Source organism: Diospyros lotus, chromosome 12 (assembly GCF_014633365.1).
Source record: "Diospyros lotus cultivar Yz01 chromosome 12, ASM1463336v1, whole genome shotgun sequence".
NCBI lineage: Eukaryota > Viridiplantae > Streptophyta > Magnoliopsida > Ericales > Ebenaceae > Diospyros > Diospyros lotus.
Window position 1 is genome coordinate 17046723 of NC_068349.1, and position 25733 is coordinate 17072455.

A 25733-nucleotide genomic window follows, 5' to 3' on the forward strand; every position below is an offset into this window, starting at 1 on the left:
AAAATTACAAAAAAAAAAAAAAAATGGTGCGCGCTGAAAAAGAAAGTTGTGATTAATTTCTTTGAACATGAAATAAACATTCAAATTAATTATTTAGATATAAATAAATTTCAATGGTTTTTAAGCTTGTGCTGTGGTGTAGTTGGTTATCACATTAGTTTAACACACTAAAGGTCTCCTTTTGGGTCCAGGCGACATTAAGTTTTTACCAATAAAGCATAGAAAAACTCAAAGATAAAAGGTACAAAAATTATCATTTTGTACAATATATTTTCACGCTTTTATGCAATTTTTTATAATTTATAATTATAATACCCTAAAATGAACCCAAGCTCAAGGGAAGAGGCCCAACAAGGAGAAGCTTAAAAAGAAGTAGCCTAAAGCTTATCGGGAGACTATCTTGTGAAAAGAGCGATCTAGGAGACCTCTTGGGGGTCTCTTGAGTTACTCCAAGTGACCCCTACGAGGGCACTCATGGGTTCCCTAGGTAATTCCCAAGTGAAGAAAACTTATCTGGCTCACCCTGAAGAAATCTTCTAAAAAGACAAAGCTCTCCCGAAAGCTTATCTCATTGTCTCCGAGAGACCATTTTAGGAGCCTTTCATAGGTCACCGATTCCAAAAGCCTCTCTCCCAATAATGGGAATTATTTCTGGAGAGCTACTTATACTTGAGACTAGAAGAAATGGTCAAATTTACATCCAATATGCTTGCCTAAAAAATTAGAAGAGCTAATGCCGAGAGATGTGGATGTTCCTCCTCTTGTCAAATTCACCTTCTATAAATTTTTTGAAACAAACAAATGTTAATTATTGTAGTCCAACAATAACAATTTGGCATCATTTGTAAGAAACATACAAAAAAGTCAAACAAAAGGTTGTTCCAAAGCTCCTCAGAAGCTTCCGTGCCTTTTGCCAGATCCATACAAGGAAACTTTAACAACTAAAACCAATTCCTTTGGGCAAGCCTCAGCCTTCATAAGCCAATATCATATGACGTCTCCAAAGCCACTCCTGATAGGGCTACATACTCAAGCCTCTTGGATCAACACTTAGAGAGTAGAAGGCAACTATGTATGCCTTCTGCAAAAGACTCCCTAACTTCCAGACGAAGAAGGTGCCCTACAGCTCCTCCTTGACAGTCCTCTCTTCATATTCCACCAACCAACCTAAGGGCTGCCAGAGGATACATCGTGGGATATCAGGAGCTCCTAAAGTAGGAGACAAAGCCTGAAAATGGCTTTACTATACTTGATAATGTTTCTGACCTAAGGCAAGAACATCTTCCTACTATCATCCATTTCCATCATCAAAGCACTTAGCCATAACTATGACCAAGCTTCGCTCTCCATTCACCTCTCTTCAAGACTACCTTTGCAAACCACATGCGAGAAGAGGGAGAAGATGGTGGAGAAGGCTAAAAGGGTCCCTCGACATCTCAACCTCACTATCATAGAGACTTATCCCAAGCCAACTCACAGAAGCTCTTACTTTCCCTTAGACCTTAGTTTATCGCAACCATTTCCTCTTCATATCTTAGGCTATGGCAGAGATGGCATGCGAACATCTCACAAGTCTCTAAATCTCCACGAGGAGATGATCCCTACCATGTTAAGGACCTATCCAAGATTCGATCAGCTTCAACTAGCTGGTAGAAGAAAAGAGAAAACACCTGTCAAACATAGCTCCGTAAGCGAGCCCATTTCTCCAGACGCCAAGTGGCCAATTTCCATTGTATAACTCATGTAATTGTTCAAAGAAAACTAAACAAAGCTAACTAAGCAACAAAAAAATAGTTGTGGGAATAAAAGTGGATATGTTTTTAAGAAGTATCTTTGAAAGTATTCCCCAAAATAGTTAGAGTGCCCACATGTAACTGAGCACCAATCTCTTGAAGCAACCCCAGGCACGTAATAATACTTTCCTTCCTTGGATGAAAAATTACAAAGAATTGATCGTTCCTCTGGACATATATGATTATCTTCCCGAGTATAACTACCCATCAGCACCAACATCAACTGTCATAGTCCATTCATAATCCTCATGACACATGTAAGTTTCTTGTGTGAAGGCGCTGACCTCAACTCAAAGTATTTCCTAGATACTTGTAGTTATCCTCAGACACAGTTTCTCTCTAGTCATGAATGTAGGTCACACTAAACCACGCTAACACAATATATCAAAATGCTTCCTTTCAAGAAGCATCTCCATTGAAGGGGATCGTTCCCTTTGACGAGTACATCTTCCTCAGGGATGTCGCTCTATGTCACCCCATGGGTCTAATCACTAAGCCAATACACAGTTCCTCTTGGAGCACCCCTCATCCCCCCAAGCACTTTCAACCACCCTCTACCTCAAATGTTCTCAGTCATAAGAGTAGGTGGCACCAAATTGCTTCAACAAAAGATATCATCCTCTCCCCGAGAGAGACTACTTCATCTAATGTCATCCGAGCTTCCTCAAGGGATCGACCATTACACTATCACCTAGTCCTCCTCTCAAAGCACTCCCAAGAAGCACTTGCATATCATCATGGGAATCCCATAAAGTCCCATCTAGTAACATACTCCTTTATAAGCATCTCAACATGCTATCTTGTGCCACCCATGTGATCCTTTTTGAAGCATTCTTGCATGCTTGCTCCCAACATCGGTGCAGGATTACAAGACTGCTACCATCAAAATCATGGTCTTCCTTTTTAGTTACGGATGTAGGTCTAATACGAAATCGCCCAAACAAAAGCCTTAAGTTGCTGATTTAGGCGCAATACTAAACCACCCAAACAAAACTCTACATTACATACATAAGCCCACTGCTGAATTGTATTAACAAAAATCACAACCTCTACCATGGTCATCAGCATCATCATCGTCATTATTATCATCATCTTGGTCAATGTTAGTGTCAACATCACTACATGAGGTTCCTATGCCCTGTGCATTGGGCCATGAAAATAACCCCATTTCATAGATGTAGCTGCGATGCCGAACCACCAATCAAAATCCTTTCTTGTGGATGTTGGTTGGCTCTTATTGAACCATGTCACCAAAATCTCATGCAAATGTAGGTTGGCTTTCTGTTGAACCACAATAAACAAAATGCCAAATTTGTGGAAGTAAGGCAATCCAAAACTGTGATAACAAAATCTCAAGACTTTGGCACTCTGAGGAGCCTAACTGCGACAACAAAAATGGAACATAGGGCTTTCATCCCTTCAATGGCACCACACTCAGAATATAGGCTAGTTTTTATCAAATTGCGACACCAAAACCTTTCCGCGGATGCATGTTGAGGAGATCGAACCGCGTATCAAAATTTCACTCCACGGCGGTGTTAGCATTAGTGTCCTAATACTAGATTTAGATGGCATCTAGTTATTGTAATATGGGAACAAATTATGTAAATCTTGCAAATTTAATAAATATGTTTTCATATTTTAAGGTCTTATCTTCATTCATACCTCTCCAATTAATTATATGAATGAGCCTTTAGATTTTTTTATGATAGTCTTATTCTTAAGTATTAAGTATATGTGACAAAAACTTTCGGATTAAGGATTTCCTATTAGTATTCCCAGACATTAGATTTCTCAGGAGGGAACTATGATTAATCAATTATAGACTAGCACATGGATTACTACATTTGATTAGTATAAAATACTAATGATAAATAATAGTGAGTCGCATGCCATAATCTATGAGATGGATGGGTAGTTGTTAGTTGAACATCTACTAGATGTGACGTAAGTGATAGATCACTTTGCTGAGATGATCTATGATCTGTTACTATTTTTTATTATGTTACTAGTCTTTAGACTAGAGGAAACACAATTGTCTTGTATGACGGTGCCTCAGATTTGTCGTTACTAAGAACAACCCCATTATTGAGTGAGAGATGCACTGTGTGGTCTTTGTGCAGTAGTGTATAGAAGCAAGTGATTACTAATGGGATCTGTCGACCTTCAGCATGAGGTGAGCATCCTATGCGATCAAGGGTGGTTGTGGTTTTCTAAACCCCTAACCAAGGTGCACATGATTGGAAATGTGTTTTCGATTTAGAAGGAGTTTCGAAATGTCATCTAGATCACACCATTCTAGATCTTAACACATCTATTGATTTAATGAGTTTGATCAGTTTATGACTCTCACTCAATCAGGATGTTAGTCAATGAAGGGATTATAGTACACATGAATCAAAAGCCCAAATAGGTTCTCTTTAAAGTATGACTTCATTACTGGTAGGATTACCCTAACATAGTGCTAGTCACTTAGGGTCTTTCGGGATACATCGAGGAGATAGAGAGATCCTCGTTATAAACCAAAGTGTTTGGTCAGCGTTAAACTATTTGATGTGTCATGATTGTTACTCAGTGGTGAATTTAAAAGGTCACACGCACATCCGAGTGTAGTGGTTAACTAAGTGATGTAAGTTATAATTATTGATCGTCATTAAGAGATAATGATGATGACACTTTTAAGAGTTAACAGATTGGGTTTAAATTAATCAGAGCAATTTTCAAGAGTTGGCAGGCATGCTGTTAAGAGTTAATAGGGGGCTTGGTTTCATTATGAGATAATGAAATGGCTATTAAGCGTTAATAGCGGGCCTAGATGCAATTTACAAGAATTAAAACAAGAGACAACTTTGGTCGACCAACTCTTGGGTTCAGTCAATCGAACCATGGAAGAATCAGTCGACCAATTCAAAAATCAATTGTAAGAACCTTGCAAAACGATAGACGATTTCCCAAAACTAGTCAACTGTTCATATTTGCAAAGGTCGCAATTCGGCACGATCTCTTATCGTTTTTTGCAATGGTTTCGACCGTGAGTTGGAGTATGGCGTGCCTGGGGAGGATGGCGTGCCTAGGGCATGCCTCTCTTTGTCTCCCTATTATCCCCCATCTCTCTCTCTTTCTCCTAATCGATTTTGTTTGATTTGGGATATTTAGGGTTTTATGGGATCATATATAAGGAATAGAAAAGAAAAAATGCAGAACAATCTTGGCTACATTTGATGCCCAAAACTCTCTCTCGGTTAAGAGCATTTTCTCATTATTCTAAAGCCTTTGAATCCCTCATTCCATTTGCTCCTTGTTTGCGATTGCTATTATAGTAATTCCAATCCAATAGTAAGACTGATGTGGATTCAGAATCCCTATTCTTGTGAACCCATTTCTAGTTTAATCACTTACAAGAGGTTTAGCTAGCACATAGGCCTCATTGTAGGTTTCAACCACATTCGAATCATGTTGGTCCATAGCCATAGTCGTAGCAACTCCGTGAGATTTCCCATTGAGACCTCGGGATGGGGTTGTGAACCTAAAGTATGGATAGGGATAAAGAGTCATGCCTTTCCTAACAGTTATCGCTTTTGGCACAGTGGTAGTGCTCAATCTTAAAGGTTCCTGGTGCGGTCCAACTAGTATCAGAGTAGGTTGCAGGTTCGAGTCTCCTTTGGTGCACTGGTGGGGGACTGTTAGTCCATAACCATATCCCCAGCAGCTCCATGAGACTACCTGTTGAGACTTGGGGATAGGGTTGCAAACCCACAGTATGGATAAGGATAAAAAGTTGTGCCTCTGCTAACAGTTATAACTTTTGGTATGGTGGTATGCACTCAGTGGGTTTGAGCCAAAATTGGGTGGGTTTGAGAGGATTTGAGGTAAAGATTGTGTTCTTAAAAGAAAATGAAAGGTTTTACAAAAAGAAGAAGTGAAATTGATAGAGAAATGGGGGAGAACGGGCCCCGCCAGGAAAATTCAAAACTTCGTCAAAGTTCAAATCCAACATTTCTCCCCCAATTTCAAGCTTGAATCCAACTCTCTCAAGAAGGAAAGAAGTAAATAAAGCAAGGTCCCTCACTTCTCCTCCATTTCTTTTTAAGTATTGAATTTTTCTTTGGGGATTGGACTTGGGGTTTTGAGAAAGGAAGTTAAATGCTTGTAGAGTTGTTTAATATGGGGATTTAAGTGTTGGCATGAATTTTATAAAAGAAATCAAAGTCTTGGAGGGTTAAAAGGTTGGGGGTTGTGATTTTAAATCTTGGTTTAAATCTTTTTGGGACTTTTGTTGTGAGCCAATTTATTGAGCATCCAAGGCAAGTTTTCCCCTCCTTTTTTCTATTTATTGAGCATTTAATCCTATTGTGGGGATGAGTTTGGGGGAATATTGGGTTGTTGTTAAATCTTCCAATTTGAGATCTTGAAATAAGAAATTGGGGGCTTGTGAGAGTTGCAAACTATGGAGCTAAGTATTGGTGATGATTTTGGGAAGAAAAACAAGTTTTGGAAAAAAGATAATTTTTTGCTTTATTTTGGTTGATTCTTAATTTTGATGACTTTAAATTCTTGTGCATGATTGTTGTGAGCCAAAATGGGGTTTGTGCTCCACAATTTCTAAGGAATTGTGGTTTTTTATTAGGATTAGAAACTAGCAAGAATTGGGCTCTTGCTAGCCTTGCTCTTTGTTTCATTTTTTGTCCCTATAGCAACTCGAATTGACTTAATTTCCCTTCAAGTTGACATGTCTGTACCTTAAATCAACTCATTTGATAAAAAATGCACAAAAATGTTCCAAATCAATTCTAAGGAAAATATCTTCATACTTTCATGTCTCCCAAGGTCCCTAATGAAATTTAAAGAAGTAATTGACCATGAAGGCGTGATGTAAATGTCTCTAATTTTTTAGAATGTTTAATATTGGCATAGGAAAGTATAGTATATGTGCATCATGAGCATAACTTTGTGTAAGCATATGATAACATGATATATGAGTGAACATGGAACATGAATTATAATTGTTCCATGTGCATACGTCTGTGGGCACTAAAGTGTTGTATTACATGGCAAGTTAATGCCCACGGTGCAGAGGATTCCGCGAGATATATCCCCCAACAACCAGTGGGCTTATATTATGCCTGACCAGTGTTTTATGCTCATTCGGTGACGACTGGGGGCGCATCTATTAGTGACGACAATGAGCAAGAGTATATATTTATTTGGTTATAGCCAACAGTTAAGATAAGACCATTGATCCCCAAAGATATCATTGTTTCTTTGGTTGCAGGTGTTCAACTATAAGCCGATATGTATTATTGTTTATTATGTGGGGTCGAATGGCCATGTATGTGTTATCGGCTTATATTTGCATGTTGCATAAACATGATATTGCATTGGGTGGGGGTGAGTGAACATCTTAAATATAATGCCTCTTTGTGGTTTGAGTGTTACCCACCATGTATCCTCCATGTCTGAATTCAGCTATACTATTCTTCTTATATTTTATGTTTGTTGAGCCTTGCGGCTCACATTTGTATTCTTCACCATTCTAGATGGGGGTTCAAGTAAGGCAGTTGATTAGCTATGTGTGCCGAGGCACTCTCTATTGAAAGATCTTAGGAGTGTTTTGAGAGGCTAGTGTGTCATCATTATCTCTTTACAGCAAATGCAATATACCCATAGGATGTATGTTTTGTAAAAATGTTAAAAGTCTCCTTACTTGTTTTAAGTGGTAAATGAATGGATGACATGTATGGGTTGATGTTTGTCTTAATATATCTCTTTATGCATGTAATAAGGTGAATGTTAGGTTATTATCCTCCCATCTAACTCTTTTTCTCTCTTCGAGGATCCCTGAGTATTGGGTTGCTCGGGAGAAAGGGTGTTACAGTGAACCTCAAAGGTACGCCAAACAGACACAATAGGGAGCCATTTCATTTTCGTTTGTTGTTGTTATTGTCATGACAAGGAAACGATAGCAAACATCCCTTACCACAACACTTATTTTGTGTTGAGGTAAGGCATCGCTCAAACTTAGTTCTTCCATGCTTTTTAGTCTAACCTTTAAGGATTTGGCAGGATTCGAAAGGACTAAACAATAAATCAAGTGTCAGGTACCCCTTGTCTTGCAACTTGCATACATACATGGATAAATCACACACAACTAGAAGCAACTCTTTAAACGATAAAAGAATCATGTGTTCATTCACTATGCCTTTTTCTAAGTACTAAGGTGTGACTTATGCACAATTAATTCAAACAGTGTAGCTTAGTCAAATATGCATATAACAATGAAAAGAATGTTGATTCCACATAAACTATATCATAATACCAAACAAAATTTGCATATAACAGTGTACCTTAATAAGGTTTCTCAAATCATATTAATCATTTATTAATTTAATTCTACCATCGAATTTCTAAGCAGATGTCAAGAGAACAAATAAGCATTAAGTTCTTTCAAAACATCTAATCTTAGAAAGAGATTTAACTCATTAAACTTTCTCAATTCTCACACATGAGCTAATCATATTTTGATATTATAGTTTATCATGTGATTTATATTGTTTATAAATCTAATTTATAATAATCTTTTAATCCGACATGCATAAATTATCAAATCATTAAAAAGTGATCAATATCTTAAAGCATTAAATACAATAATATAAACTTTTCATACAAATAATAATTAAATTTTAAATCGAATTAAACAAATAGTAACATAGTCTTAAAATTAAAATCCATCTAAACCTTAACTAAAAGAATTTAATTAGACATAACTACAAATAAAAATAAAATTAAAATAAAAATTAAAATTAAACGAACAAGAAAGATAGAACCACATCCTTTTGCTTCAGCTTGCTCCTCGCGTGAGGCAGCTGCGCGGCCAAGCCTTGCGGCGTGCGAGTGTCTGCGTGCAACGCCTTGCTTCCGTCTCCAATACGATCCGTACTTTTCCCAATTGCAATTGTCCTCCCCTTTTATATTAATTTAATCCTCAATTGCCGCCGCCAGTTCCCACTCCAATTTGAATTCTTTTCTTCTCAATCTCAATCATCCTCCACTTTTAATTTTTTTATTCCTTTTATCTCCACCCTAATCTCCTTCAATTAATTTGAATTCTTTATCTTCTACTCCAATTTCTCCTCAATTGATTTGATATCTCCTCGTTTGCCGAGAATTTCTTCTTTTAATAATTATTTAATATTAATCTCAGTATTATTTTTTAATTAATTTATAATATCAAAATTAATATTATAAATCATCAAAAATTTCTTAGGTTAAGCCCAACTTCATGAATGTAATTGCTTTGCAAAAATATTTAAATTATATAAAATTCATATAAATTCACACTTTAAATAAAAAAATAACACAAAATTAAGATAAAAATTAAATAAAAATATCTATAAAATTAAATCCTATCAAATACGTCGCATTTAACTTTTTGTTTGTCCTCAGGTGAAGCAGATGAGAAACTAAAGAGATAATACTTTATTTTCATATTAGGCCAAAATTAAGGAATCCAACAATATATCAATGCAAAATTACTTGAAAAATCAGTTATCATCCATATTATCATATCAATTCCAAATCTAATAGCACTAATTGAAAGACTTAATCATTCAAAATTATCATTTTTGCTTTGGTGCATGCTTCAAAATTGATTAATGAAAACATGCAATTAACACAATTAAATCATTTAATAGTTTTCTTGTAATTATTTTGTCCACTACTGCAAACATAAGGAGTAACAGGAATGAATATATTTTTTTTATTTTCAAAGTATTACTTGACTTTTGACACGAATGTCGACATTTTATGATAAAGGACACCAAGTTACTCTCCTAAATAATTGCTTAGGATATATATGTATACTCATATTTCGAACCAACATTTGACTTCAACGATAATGTAGGATTAAACTATTAACCCCCTTTTCCCGATTACTAAGCAGCCCCATGACATAGGAGTAGAAATATGGCAAATTTTTTTTTTTTTGCATATTTCAGCCTTGAATTTTTTTCATCATCCCTTTTTATTTCAACTTTGTTTAAAACTAGTTTTAAGAAATAATCACTATATTATTCTCACATAATCAATCATACATAATCAAAAAAATGTCATAAATTTGTTCAAAAAATATATATTTCAACAATCATGATAATATGACATAATTAATTAATTTTCCTTAACATTGTTATACTTAGAATCAATAATCAAATAAAATAATTCCCAATAAGTTAATTATGCATTGAATCAAAACTAATATAGGAAACATGAATTCAACCTATACATGAAAATAAACATTTTTCTAAAAAAAAAAAAAATCATTGTTCATGCATATTATTTTTTAATTTTCAAGCAATCAAACAAAATATAGGAAATATTGAATTTCTCACTCCCACACTTACAATTAAACATTGTCCTCAATGTTTAAAAATAAGACAAGAGGAAAAAGAAATCAATACTCCCCTAATGCAGACCTCCTAAGATTGCTGAAAATTGTTCTGCTTATCCTTTTGGGAGATGAGGGGCAAAATTTTTGCATGCACTAAATCCTAAAAAAAAAATATTAAAAATAAAATAAGAAAGCGATCCAAGAACATTCTAAAAATCAATAGAAATTAAAATAAAAATAAAGAAAGAAAAAATAATATTTGGAATAAGGTGTCTTCCATCAAGCGTCTCTTTGTTGTCATTATATTGACTAGGTCTCCATATTCAAGGACGCTTAAATTCCTCTAATTTCCTCTTCTTTACTATTATATCTTTTAATAATTTGTCATAACTTTTTTCTCCATTAATGAATCACGGTCTTCTTCTTTAGTTTCAAGGTCTCTTTTTTTCCTCTTTTATGTGCTCCTCATCTTTTTCTTCTTTTTCAAGATCTTATTTACCTCACAAAGTGATGGGCTTAACTTGTTCCCTTGAATTCTTCTCAGTATTATTAGGTAATCCTTTTTGTGGGCTTTCCAAAATTTCTTGAATAAGTTGTCCAATTTGAGTTCCCAAGCTTTGAATTCTTGTCTTTGTACTATTAATAAATTTTGTCATCATATCCTCCAAATTTGACTTCTTCTCTTGTTGATTTTGTTGTTGTTGAAAGTTGGGAGGTGGTCGTTTTTCCTTATTACTCCAAGTGAAATAAGGATGGCTCCACCATCTTGGATTGTAAGTGTTGAAGTATGGATTAAAATTGAACTTCTTGTCACCATAAAAGATAAAATTAGCTGATTAAAATTGAACCTATTGCCACCATAAGAGATAAAATTAACTTGTTTAGAGGAATAATAAAAAAGATTTCATATTTGACAATCTATGCTAGTGTGCTCCCTTTGCCCACAAAGCTCACAATAAAGAAAAGGGACGAAGAAACACTTATAGCTAAAACCCTCCAAAATTATCCAATTTATTATTTAATGTAGCAATTTGAACAAATAAGATATCGATAGGATCAACATTATAAATTCCAACTCTTTTTTTATTTTCTCTCTCAGTGCTCCGTTTACAACTATTGGTTGCCATCTCTTCCAAAAGTTCTTAAGAGTCGAAGAAAAAAATAAAAAATAAAATAATAATATAATATAATATAATAATAATGATAATAATAAAATAAAATTAAATAGAATTAAAATTTTGAATCCTAAAATAAAACAAAAAGATGTTCAATCTAAGGCTAATTTATGTAGTTTTGATATGCAATAAACTAGTTCTTGACAACAGTACCAAAAAAACTTGATATGTGACTTATACACATTTAATTCAAACTAGTGTACCATAGTCAAATATGAATATAACGATGAAAAGTAGGGGATAGCAAAAGTTTGATCTACTTGAACTAACCAAATCGAACCGATCGAACTTGTTAGTTCAGTTCGATTTTTATCTTTCATCGGTTTAGCTCGGTTACTTTTTCCAAGAAATTTGGGTATTCAATTTTGTTCGATTTTTTTTTTGTCAAGATAACCAAACTAACCGAACCGACCGAACTTTAAAATGATATTGTTTTATGGTTATAAAACGATGTCATTTTTTGATTGGCCGCATGCAAACAAAGAAAAGAATAAGAGAAGAAGAAATAAAGGAAGAAGAAAAGAGAGACTGAGAGAGTTTGAAATCCACAACCACAGGCTCAAACTGAAACCCAAACCATCAGAAATTGCCTTTTCCTTCACCTGATCGTCATCGTCGTCTGCTTCGATCATTTGCCATACGCCTTTAGCCGCATTCCCCTTTGCCATCGGCCGTCGATCGACGATTGTCATCTCATTTTGCTCGTCGCCTTCAGGCCTTCTCCTTTTGGCCACTCCCATGCCACTCGACCTTCCTTGTTCCTTTGTCGACTGATTGTTGTCCCTGTCTCACCCTTCGTCCCCTTTGTCGTCAGCCTTCATCTCATCGTTCGTCATCCCCTTCGTCGTCGACTGTCAACTGACAAATGTTGTCCCTTTTTGCTTGTCACATTCAGCTTCTCCCACGCTATTCGACATTTCTTATTCATTCTTTCTTTCTTCCTTGTTCCTTTGATGATTGATTGTCGTCCAAATCATCACCATTTGTCCCCCTTCTCCGTCGACCTTTGTCTCATAGACCGTCTTCCCCTTCTCTGACCTGTGACTCATGACTGACCTACCTACGACTCACAAAGGTGAGTTTTAGTTACGTTAGGGTATTAATTTTTCAATTGTTTTGACTTTTGGGATGGTTTTTTCTATTATGTTTGTGTACTTGCTTGAGACTAATTTTTCCAATATATTTTGTAACAGACTAATACAAAATGACCTCAACGTCATCATCTTGCAATGTAAGTATTATATAGTATTTTTTAAATTGATTCATGTTTTACATTCGTTTTGATATGTATAGTTTTATTTCTATATGTGTGTATTTTTATAGAAATAGTTCAAAGAAGGCTATGTGATAACAAAAGTCTCATTTGTGAGAAAAGGATGAGAAGGGATAATAACATATGTGAATCCATGACGTGGAATATAAATCATATAATAGTCTTACAGAAGATATGGGATAAAGATTATTAGAGAGCTAATCAACCACTTGGGTTAAGCCTTGTGATAATGGTAAAGATGATTATGTTATGCATGTACAACATGTCATATGTGTATTAACCAAAGCATATAAGTATTCAAAATCTTATTTGAACCTAAAGATTGCTCTCTCCCAAGAATCCAGAATAAAAAAAAAAAAATAGAATAAAAACACAAGTCAAATGACAATAATAACATAAGACATTTAAACTCAGCAAAAAGAAAACCTAAATAAAAATTTTCCTCTATATTAATTTTGTATTTATCCACCAAAGGTAAGTATATTAAGTTCCTAAAGATCTTAAATGCCTAGGTTATTGTTTACTTGGCTATGAGATTCCAATATTTCCAAAGAAAGGTTTCAAAACATTACAAATCACTCTGAACAATGACTTAGATGTCCTTCCAACTATATGTTCCCACTCTTTTAATATATATTAATTACAACTGTATTGATTTTAGATAAGAAGATGAGAAGACACCAATCACACCATAAAGAACTTTATCGATGATAGTTTACGGCTTGCATCAATACTCGCGCCAAGTCGAGCTCAAGATGATACATGTGCAACATCACTTAAAAAGATAAAGAGGAAAACAATCACATCTAAGTCAAAGGTACGAGATCATTTTACGAAATTTGTAAATTCTAAGGGTCAAATTAAAGGGAAATACAATCATTGTTCTAGGAAGTTTCACTATGATCCCCTAAAAAATAGGATTAGGCTTTAAGGAATCATATGGGATTTTATAAAAACACCCTCATAGTATAGAAACCCATCAAACGCAATTACACTTGCAATCAACTTCAAAGGGAGATAAGAATATATGTGCACTTATTAATTAGAAATTTGATCAAATACTTGCTAGAAATGTTTTAGCTTGTATAGTGATAGTAGATAAGCTTTCTTTCAAATTTGTTAAGCGTGAATGATTTAGGCAATTTATGTTTGTTATTTGTCCTAAATTTTGAATTCCTTATCGTTGGACTATTTCTTATGACTATTTTGACTTATTCAATGAAGACAGATTGAATTTGATGAATGAGTTAAAAAATTTCTGTCAAAGAGTTTACTTAATTACTGACACATAGATCTCAATTCAAAAGATTAATGATATGTGTTTGACGGGGCATTATATTGACAACAATTGAATGTTGAAAAAAAAAATCTTAAATTTTTGTCCAATTTATCGTCATAAAGGTGACGTCATTTCAGTGGCAATTGATAAATGTCTGATAAAATGAAAACTTGATAGTGTTTTTACCTCATGTCATACCTCTTTCGGTTTTGTCATCCAATGCAATCTTATTGCATTCTAACACCTATCAAATGGATGTAACCGGCAAAGAGACAAAGCCTTCATAACAATTGACAATTTTTAGCAATTGGCAGAAATTGTCGACTATTTTCACAAAACGATCGACTATTCTCTCACTACATCAAACTGATCGATAGTTTCAAAAGACTATCAACTATTTTTCTAGGTATCTCAAAATCGATCGACAGTTTCTCATTATTGGTCGACACTTTCTTAGCCAAAAGTTAAAAGTAGTCAACCACTTGGAAGAACCAATTGACAGTTACCTGGAGAAATAGCAAGCAACATCCATGTTTGACAAACATTACACGAACAAGCGTATGGGATAAAATTACTGAGTTGAGGTTCTGATACCACTAAAAGAATAATGATGTGCACTAACATTTAGCAGTAGATGCAAACAAAATACTTGCATGACACAATAACAAAATAAGTTTTTAATTTTTTTTTCAAAATTCAAACAAAATAAACAACGAAAATAAATCATTTCTTACATGAAACATGACACAGTGACAACCACCACCATATCTATATAATAAAACTACCAAATGGAAATACTTGAAAAGTAACTTTTACCTCGAGCCCGAATTTTCAAGATAGTGTATTCATGTTACAAGTACAATTGCGGAGGTGCCAACGTCGAGATATACAGTGTTGTGGTGATTGACCCTCAAAACCATCATTTGGTATAGTGAAGAATATTGAATTAATTAAATACAAGATATGCTACGCTATTAAATTAAAAAAAAAAAATTGCTTTCACTAAACGTGAGTATCAACTGCGCCACTAGTAAAACATCATTTAGCTTTTAACACGAAAAGTTAAAAAAACAGTTAAAAGAAAGCGTGATATTAAACTAATTCAAAAATAAAATCTTTTACCTATATTTTAATATCTCTACAACTATTCTGCCCACTTGTTCCATGAAATTAACAACAATAAACAAATAAATAAATGAAGACCCAACATATTGCACGTCTCTCCATCGGGCGGCGGGTGGGATTAATGGAAAACGAAATTTAAATCACACACACACACACGCGCGCATATATCTCGTGGGCCCCACCAGATTCTTATGATTTTATGTTTTTAACCTTTACCCTTTACCTATTTCTGCATTCCACCTCAAATTTGTTGGAGACGGCAAAAACAAATTATTGATATAAAATAATACTATTTATACATTTGTACATGATTGGAAATTATAAAAGTGTTATATTATATTATCTTAAATAATTTTTATAAAAATAAAATATATCTTTTAATATCATTACATTTACAATGTATATATTTTAAGGTTATAATAATGTTATAAAGATCATATTAAATTTTCATATTGGAATTTTAAATTTAAATATTATGTTTTTCGAATATCTTATTTTGATATTTAAAGATCTATTGTTAAATTAAAATTTCAAAATACCCTTAAAGATTTGATTGAAAATGAAAAATACTACAAATAAATAAATTGGTCATTAACTATGTGTGATCTCTCCAAACTAAAATTTATAAATATAAAGGTTAAAAAGTTAATTATACATTTCAAATGACTTTTAATAAAGGTTTTTTTATTTTTTTTAATTCATCTAGGACGTTCAAATTTTTCCTGACTAATCCTTAAGGACGGATGGCCTTTTTTTGATGCACTTTTTGGATAAATTCGAATATGAACACAATTTATACATATTCAGAACTAAACATTTAGTGTAGTTCATGCAGAATTTGCCTTTTAGTCTCACTATTATTTTTTAATTAAATACTATCGTCTAGTAATAATTTTATTTTTAAGTTATTGCACTGATTTAAATTTTAATATTTTATATAAAATTTTAAATATTTTATTATTACCCAATATTCGTGAGAATTTAATAAAAAGTTTATTAAGCAGTCAACAAAACCATAAAACTAAATTTACCCAAGTACAAGGCAAGGCAAAGGTGTTCCTGATCACCTCAACGGTCATTTCTTTTCGCAAAAAAGAAAAAAAAATATTATTTTATAATAATTAAGCATACATTAAAGAGATTGGAATAAAGAATACGATTATAAATGTTATTTTGTTGAATTTCATGTAAATTTCCAAGAAATGAAAGGGCTTATGTCGGTGGAAATTGGGAACTAGAGTAATTGAGTACAGACTGAGGGGATCTCCCCATGCTTATCTCTACTTGGTATATCTGTCTACTTTTGTAAATCTATGACTGCTAATAACAATAACAATAATAAGAAGAAGAAGAAGAAGAAAGAGTACATATCCAAATCTCATCACTTTCAAATCCTTTCTCATTGCTGCTGTCTCTGATCTTCCTTCTCCAAATCGTCCCTTCGTTTTCCAAATCAATTTCTGCAAGTACTGCCGGAAAACGACTTTTCCGTGATTTCGACGGGATCGAGCTCCCACGAGTCTCGGTTGACTCGGTTTGGCTGAGGTTTTGGTTCGATTGACTGTCTGCGGCTCTAAGCCGTGATTGACTCGGTAAAAGGGGCTTCTGAAGTTGCAGAGAAGCCGCTTCAGTATCGAGGATTTCATTCCCGTCACGCCACGCTGAGTTGACTCAGATTTGCGGCATAGTTGAATGGTATTCGCTTCTCTTCTCACCTCTTACTTGTTCTTCCAAGCTTTTACTCATTTTGTTTTCAACTTTTCTGCTGGAGATTTGACTGCGTTTTTCTATTTGTAACCTGCATTTCTTTACGTATATGTACTGTCCAGCGTTAGTGCTTCAATTTGAACCGTCTCTGCAGGTTTCGAACTTAGAGGACGAATTGAATCAAGTTGTTTTTCGGGTGCGTTTCTACATATACTTTGGGAGCATTGAAAAACTTGGATTGTTCTAAATTCTGAACCATTACTGGGGGATCGTCTGGATGTTGATTTGGCAATGATAAGGCTTATCCAGTGTTGCATTTGATAGGTCTTGGAGAAGGAGCATAATTGGATTCGCATATGAAGCTTGATTGCATGTTTCTGATCTGCATTCAACTCTGGTGATACAATTCAAACATTATTTATAATAGTCTTACATTCTAGTGCTGGGATGGGTTGTCGATGCTCTAAGTTCACTGCATGTTGTGGGTTCACTGCATGTTGTGGGGATCCAGAAGAAAATGGGCCAATTCATGAGGCGCCTAGAGTTGGTATGTGTAGTTGAGATTCACACCCCTATTTTCATGACAGTGAGGGACTATATTTAACAAGTGTGTTTGTTTGACAGATGATGAGGAGAAGAGCGAAGCTAACGAGTTGCCTGCTTTCCGTGAATACACCATTGAACAGCTTAGAACGGCAACATCTGGATTTGCAGTGGAGAACATTGTTTCTGAACATGGGGAAAAGGCCCCAAATGTTGTTTACAGAGGGAAGTTGGATAATCAAAGGCGAATTGCTGTCAAACGCTTTAATAGATCTGCTTGGCCTGATGCCCGACAGTTCTTGGTATGTATGGGCTAAACCTTAAAGAATTAATACATGGTATCATTTATGAGTTTTGCTTTTGATTCAACAAGATGTTTGCCATTATCCTTATCAGTTCTACCCAAATAATTGCTGCCTCCTTAATAGCAGTTCAGTTATTTCTCAACTTGCTCAATATTCATTCAGTAATATACACCAAACTGCTAGTTACTTTGAAGAGCAACCTTTTTGAGCTGTTGCATCCAAACTTCGTAATCATTACCATTGGCAATCTGATGATCTACTGGCAAGGTCTGCACTTTCAGCATCCATAATTGAATTACTCCAGTTTGAGCAATGTGTACATTAATGCAAAAGTATGCTTATGGCCCTTTACATTTTCATGTTAAAAAGAGATGCACTTTATAATGATCATGCTATTGAAGTCTATTCGGTTCATGCTTGCATTTTCTTTTTCCAAAAGACAAAGCATTGTCCTTAATTGTGCTTGATGTTTTAATAATCTTAACATGGTTGTCATCCTTCCCTTACAATTTGAGTTGTTATTATAATATGAGTTACTAAGTTATGAAGTTATTACCACTCATAACTTCAGGATGAAGCAAGATCTGTTGGTCAACTCAGGAACAATAGATTAGCAAATCTTCTTGGTTGTTGCTGTGAAGGTGATGAGAGATTGCTTGTTGCAGAATTTATGCCCAATGACACACTTGCTAAACACCTATTCCATTGTAAGTCTGTTGATGTATAACTACCTTTTGTCTTTGCGTGTCCTTTGGCAGTTCTAAGTTGATTTACACACAGGATCTTATTGAAAGTTATGATCTATAATGGTAAAAATATAATTGCTTCCAATTTATTGGGCTACTATAGATTATATGATGTGATGCTTGCACTCATCTAATTATTTATTAAGAAATATCGGGCCATCAATTCGCTTCATTCAAAGAATTGCTACTTCTTTGATGAAAAAGTGGGCAATTGAGAGCCTAAAATGGATGTAGGAAGAAAATATTTGGTTTTTTGCTTTAAGATTCTAGTGCATGTTCTTTATAGACCTTTGCATAACTATAGTGTGCATTCTTTGTATAACTATACTATGGATTCTTTTTACACATTGTTTAGTTATTTGTCTATCCTGTCACATCCAATACCATAGTAGATAAGTGGCTCGCATTCTTGGATTTCCTTTTCCCTCAACTATTGTGCAAGTTAAAAAGCTCAAGCATGTCAAGCCCCGGAATTGGAGTTGGACAATTTTGGTATTTTGGGTCTCGATTAGAAACAAAAAGTGACAAAAGAGAGAGAAAATGGAGAGAGATAAGAGAGAGACAATTGGAGGGAAAGAGTTTTTTGTTATTTCTCAACATATCCCCATCCTCATACCCGCAGCAGGCCTTATGTAGTACTTGCCTTCTAACCAAATCATAACCAAAAGGAAGTAATCTGTTGTACAGTTAGCTATTTGACCTTCTAACCAATTAACCACCCAGCAAACTGTTAATACAAGTGGCTATATCTTTCTAACAAAATACATGTTTGCCCTTAGGGTTGTGACAATCCCCTTTGCTTCAAACAATTATTGTCCTCGAGAATTAGAGTAGTCTGGTAGCCCTTGGAAATTGCTTCAGCAAATCAGGAAAATACTCCTAGGTGGTGTGATTGGGATGTAGATGGGACCATTACGCCAACACTTGGGTTAAGGGTAAAGACCCTTGGTATACGACTCGTTTCTCCACAATGGCACGAGGCTTTACGACTTCCTCCAATTCTTCCGCTACGGGTGGCAGAGTTTGGCTAGTAAAAGCACTTGGCTCTTTTGATCTCTTATGTAGTGAGGCATGGAATACGGGGTGGGTGTTCACTCTCTTTGAAAGTTGCAACTTATAAGCAACTTTGCCCACCTTAGCCATGATGGGATATGGCGTGAAGTATTTGGGATTGAGTTTAGAAGCCAGAATTGATGTATAGGGGTGTTGTAAGAACCTGCTGACCTTAAGGGAGACCTTGTCCTCGATATTGAATGATCTATCACTCCTCTTTTTATGGGCTACCTACTTCATACGGTTTTGGGCTTAGGCCAATTCTCACCTAAGAACTGTTAACATTTGCTGCCTTTGTTGTAAGTAGTGCCCCGTGGCAACCATAGTAGGAGGGGAATAAGAAATGGTAGGCAATCGTGAAGGTTTATACCCAAACATTGCCTCAAAAGGACTCCTCTTAATAGCTCTATGGTATCTGGAATTGTAGCACGACTATGCTGGGGACAGTCATTTGTTCCAGTTCTTAGGAGTGGTGAAACACATACATATTAGGTAAGCCTCTAGACATTGGTTGACCCTCTCGGTTTGGCCATCTATCTATGGGTGACATGCAGTTGACATATACAATCCCACCCCTAATTTCTTGAATAATTTCTGTCAAAAGACACTTATAAAGATTTTATCCTTGTTCGATACAATGGACTTGGGTACTCCATGAATTTTTGCTGCATAATCTAGGAACACCCGTGCCACCTCTTGAGCTGTAAAGGGATAGGTTAAGTTGATGAAATGGACAAATTTAGTTAGTCGGTCGACCACCACCATTATAGCATCCTTCCCTTCGGATCTTGGCAAACCTTCCACAAAATTCATAGAAATCCCTTCCCTTGCCTGCTCAAGGATGGCTAAGGCTTGCAATAACCTTGCATAAGAAAATTGCTCCTATTTACAACGTTGACAAGTTACACATGGCAACACAAATTTCACGACTTCCTTTTTGTGTCCAGGCCAAAAAAAAAAAAAAAAAATAGTTGCCTCATCTTGTGATATGTAGCCCGTACACTGGAATGACCCCCCAACGGTCAACAATGAAGTGGTTTTAAGATCCTTTCCTTTAAGGGTTTGTCATCTCCCACCACTAATCTTCCTTTAAACTGTTCCAATCCATTTAAAAGTGTGTAACCAGAAGTTCCCGAAGGTTGCACGGTTAATTGGGCTACAATATCCTTCAGCCACTCTATTTGCTCATAACTCCTCGCCAACTCCCTAACCCAATCTGTAACCATGGCTGTAATGGCCTGGCAATCACCTTTTCCTTCCCTCCTTGATAGTGCATCGGCTACAATATTCTCTTTACCCCCTTCAGAATTGGATAATGTAGTCCAATCCCATTAATTTGGAAACCCCTTTTTGGTGCAATGAGTATGCAGCCTTTGTTGTGATAAGAATTGCAGGCTCTCGTGATTTGTTTTGATTACAAAAGGACTCCCTTCCAAATAGTGTCGCCACTTATCCACTGCCTTGCCCCCAACACAACTAGCAGTTCCTTATCATACACACTTAGTCTTAGGTGCTTTTGGGACAAGGCTTGGTTGATATATGTCAGTGGCCTACCCTCTTGCATAAGTACAACCCCTATCCCATTGTCACATGCGTTTGTTTCCACTATAAAAGGCTTGGAGAAGTCTGGTAATGCCAACACAGGGGCTTAAGTCATGGCTTTCTTCAAAGCTAAGAAGGTTGTCTCAGCTCTAGGGTTCCATTGGAAACTATCCTTCTTGGGCACCTCTGTTAGGGGTTTACTGATCATACCATAATGCTGAATAAACTTCTGGTAATACCCTGTCAGCTATAAAAAATCCTTCAATTCCTTTACTGTAGTAGGCCTAGGCCACTCCACCATTGCTACCACATTCTTGGAATCAGTCCTAACACCCTCACCATAAATTATATGATCCAAATACTCTACTTCTTTCTCAGCAAAGGTACATTTAGAGAGCTTGACATACAATTGGTGAGATTTAAGAGCCTCAAAAGTAGTTCGAAGGTGTGATAAGTGTTGTTCAAAGTTGGGATTGTAAATGAGGATGTCATAAAAAAAAAAAAAAAAAAAGGAGTATGAACTTCCTCAAGTAGGGATTGAAGAGTTGGTTCATCAATGCTTGAAAAGTAGTTGGGGCGTTGGTAAGTCCAAAGTGCATGAAGGTAAATTTATATAGCCCTTGGTGGGTCCTAAAGGTTGTTTTTGGAATATTGGAGGGCTTCATGTGAATTTGGTGGTAACTAGACTTAAGATCCAATTTAGAAAAGATTTTGGCACCAAACAATTCATCAAGAAGGTCCTCAATTAGGGGTATGGGAAACTTGTTTTTGATGGTGTTAGAGTTGAGTTGACAATAATCGATACAAAATCTCCATGTTCCATCTTTCTTTTTGACAAGGACTGGAGATGCATAAGGACTTTGGCTAGGTTGAATGATGGCTACACTCATCATGTACTTGACTTGTTTTTCAATTTTTGTTTTCTGTATCGGGGAATATCTATAAGCTCTTGTGTTAATAGGGGCTGAATTGGGCTTGAGGTGTATGGAATGATCTAGGGGTTGTTGGGGTGGTAAAGAATTTGGCTCTTCGAATAGGTCCTTAAATTCAATCAAAAGTAAGTGCAAGTCATCTGAAAATTGTACCTTAGTGGGAATTAGTAGCAGGTTGATGTTCCTCCTCCAATACTTCTTCCCCACCCACAGCTTGTATAGAATATAACTGTGTTATTTGCCCACCCTTCTTCAACATCATTTTCTGTAACTTCCTTCCATTTATCATCTTACATTCCTCCTGCTCAAGTTGCCCATCAAAGTCAGTTTTTTGCCATCAATCTCCACTCCAACTTCTAGCTTGTTGAAGTCAAAGGTCAAAGGACTTACAATTCTCATCCAATCTACCCCAAGAACAATGTTGCAACCACCCAATTCAAGGATCCTCTAATCTGTCGTAAACTCCTGACCTTGCATTAACCATTTGAAACCCATACACTTGTAGTGGTTGTAAATTTTGCTCCTGTTTGCTATGGTCACTAATAGGGGGGTGGTAGCTGTTAGTTGACTCCTTAAACGTGTAATGGTGGCCTCACTAAGGAAGCTATGGGTGCTACCGCTATCAATTAGTACCATGAGTCTCCTCTTCCCAGCCTGGCCCTTCACCTTAATAATTCGATCCATTGGACTCCCTTTTAAGGCATGGAAGGAGATTTCTCCTCCTTCCTCCCCTTAGACTTCCTCTGGAATGCCGTCTTCCTCCGCAACTTCTTCTTCTGCTTCCTTTTCCTCATCAGACCCTTCCATGTTCAACAACTATCTCTTACATTGGTGCCCGAGGCTATATTTATCCCCACATCTGTAACATAACCCCAATTGTCTCCTCTATTCCATAGTGTTGTTCTTAGGCACATTATTGTCGGACTGGGATTTAGGTGCTACATGAGTAGGTCCTGTGAGCATAGGCCTAAAGTTTCCTCTTGCTTGCTGTCCAGTTGGAAGGCTTGGCCTATACAAGGGTTTGTGTTTCTTAAAAATGGCCTCCAACATAAGTTCTTGTAATCGTGCCTTTTTAGCTGCTTGCCTCACTAATGTGGGCATCATCATCTTCACCATTGATCTTAATTCCTCCCTCAATCCACTAGAAAAGTTCGATACCAAGTACTATTCTATCAACCTTGGTTGCACAATACATACTATGGACCTTAACTCCTCAAATTTCGCTTGATACTACACCACCGATCCTTCTTGTTTTAATTTGCTATACTCTTTAATTACATCTGTCATGCTTCTTTCTCCAAATCGTTCACACAACCCTTCTGCAAACTCCACTCAATTCACATCATTTCCCTCATCTTGGATCCAACCTTGATACCAAGAATCAACTATATCATTCAAGTAAGTTGCGACCAGATTTACCCTCTGCTCTTCAGACACTCGATAGAGTTGAAAGAACCTTTCGCAACATTAGATCCACCACCTTGGTTTCACCCCATCAAACATTGGAATTTCTAATCGTGGCATAGGTGTGTGGTTACTAGCATAAGGGTGGAAACTCCTTACTTGAACTTTTGGTTCCATAGTCGGTTGGCCCTCTGTATCGTGAATTCCGTTGGGTCTGGGGAGGTTGCTGATATGTGCAAAAAATAAAATAAAAACAATTAGCATAGGAAATGGAGATGGCAATATGGATATGGCTACGTGGGTTAAGACTTGGTCATTTTATTTGATTTAAGTTTATTTATTTTGTTTAGATAATATTAGTGGGTTAGTTTGTTGTTAGTGCTTTTCTATTTTTTAGCTTAGTGGATTTGTTGAAATCTATTTAATATGCGCTTGAATTGTATTAGTTATTATAAAGAATTAAGAAAATCAAATCTCTCTCTTGAATCTTTCTTCTACAACTTCTATGCTCTTCTTTTCACTATAATTTACAACAGGTTTCCTTCCCCCTAAATTCTATCTCTATTAGTGGTATCAGAGCCGGTTCCGACCATGGATGTGGTCCTAACTCAAATCGAGTCTAGGTTATTCCAAGTTCAGTAAACTCTCGAGAGGATGCGTACTGAACTTCGATCCATTCCCAAGCTCTTGAATCTATCGTCTTTCTCTGCTAAGACCAACAGCGATAACGCGGTCAGCGCTCGCTACAAGATGGCAGCAGCTCCTGCGAAGGCGACCATGATAGCGCCAGTCCTAGCTCCGACAATCCATCAAGAGCCTTTCCGACAACCTAGCAGCAACAACCATAGTAGCATCTGCAACAACAACGTCTATTGGTGTGCCTTCTTAGGCGCTTTCTTCCACTCCTTCATTGGAAAGATTAACTCACCGTATGGACTAAAAAGGAAAGTATTTTCCGGCCAAAAGATATCACCAGTAGTTTTCCTTTGTCCTTGAGGACAAGGACAATTTTTAAGGGGAAAGGAATGATATGTGCAAAAAATAAAATAAAAACAATTAGCATAGGAAATGGAGATGGCAATATGGATATGGCTACGTGGATCAAGACTTGGTCATTTTATTTGATTTAAGTTTATTTATTTTGTTTAGATAATATTAGTGGATTAGTTTGTTGTTAGTGCTTTCCTATTTTTTAGCTTAGTGGATTTGTTGAAATTTATTTAATAAGCGCTTGAATTGTATTAGTTATTATAAAGAATTAAGAAAATCAAATCTCTCTCTTGAATCTTTCTTCTACGGCTTCTATGCTCTTTTTTTCACTGTAATTTACAACAGGTTTCCTTCCCTAAATTCTATCTCTATCAATTGCCTTGGTGTGGCAGAATTGGGTCGGTATTAGTCCGTGGAGGAAAATCTGGGGACAACTGGAATTGGGGCAATGAGAACAACATGTTGAGGCATGCTGTTAAGTCTCTTACCGTATTGCTCCATGGTTTTCTTGTTCTTCTCCGACTTGCCACGTAAAGTCTCTCTTACAACCGCCATATCTTCCCTACTCTGAATCATCGCTTCTTGAGTTTGCGACATCCCAAACTCTAAAGCTTCCATCCTGACCTCCAGTTGCTTCATTTTGGTGCCCTTCGCCATCTGTTGCTATCCAATAATCATGACTTGCAATTGGTAATTGGTCGAATTGCAATTCTTGCTTTGAACATATCGGAATTGCTATCGATAGCAATTGTTGACCTTTGCCAGTCTTCGCAGTGGATTCTCGCTAACTACCCCACAGTCGATGTTACAATTAGAAGCACTAGGATCTCTCAAACACAGCCAATTCACAACCACACACACACCTGAGACCATTCCCAACCGTAGAAATATAAATTAGAATTAAAGACAATAATGGAAATAGAGTAAAGAGACAAGCAAACCACACAAGAAGACAAAGATTTATCCTAATTTAGATCGTTGTAAGCAATCCTACATCCAACCTCTTCGATCTGAGAGCAATCCATTAGAAATCCTTTTGAAATTAGTATAAGAATCCTCTTCTCTATCACACGAGTACACCGCCCTATGAGATTACAAAGAACTCTCTTTTACAAGCCTTTCCTCTTAGTTTCACAGCACTAAACTCGTATACAGAATGTGAAATGAATGACGCGACTGCCTTCCTATGCCTTCTGTTTATAGACATATAGGCGGTAATTACAAGGATTCATTAAAAGAGAACACATTCTCTAATATACCCCTCATAATATACTATATAAGTTAGACTCTCTAACTTAGTTTATTTTAGCTGCGTCCAATCACCCGAGAATTCTCCTGATTCCTTCTATTCTTCCAGAAAGATACTTGATGCAAAACTTTACAAATCCCCACCATTTTGCATGATTAGCTTCCAGAACCTGACTCCATCAATTGCTCTTCTTCAGGATCTGCAAAAACAAACTGATCATTCACAAATACAAAC

General features: G+C 36.0%; 1 protein-coding gene across 2 annotated transcripts in view; it reads left to right on the forward strand.

Moving 5' to 3' along the window:
• Positions 1-16280: 16280 nt before the first annotated feature.
• LOC127814142 (serine/threonine-protein kinase BSK7-like) overlaps positions 16281-25733 on the forward strand; it is a 39668-nt gene continuing 30215 nt past the window's right edge. The window contains exons 1-5 of one of the 2 annotated variants that reach the window (XM_052355425.1): positions 16281-16723; positions 16890-16931; positions 17060-17282; positions 17360-17580; positions 18155-18290. In XM_052355425.1, coding sequence (XP_052211385.1) covers positions 17183-17282; positions 17360-17580; positions 18155-18290 — 457 coding nt within the window. In that variant the 5' untranslated portion in view covers positions 16281-16723; positions 16890-16931; positions 17060-17182. Of the gene's footprint in view, positions 16724-16889; positions 17283-17359; positions 17581-18154; positions 18291-25733 lie in introns of both variants that reach the window. The other variant, XM_052355424.1, reaches the window with a different exon arrangement.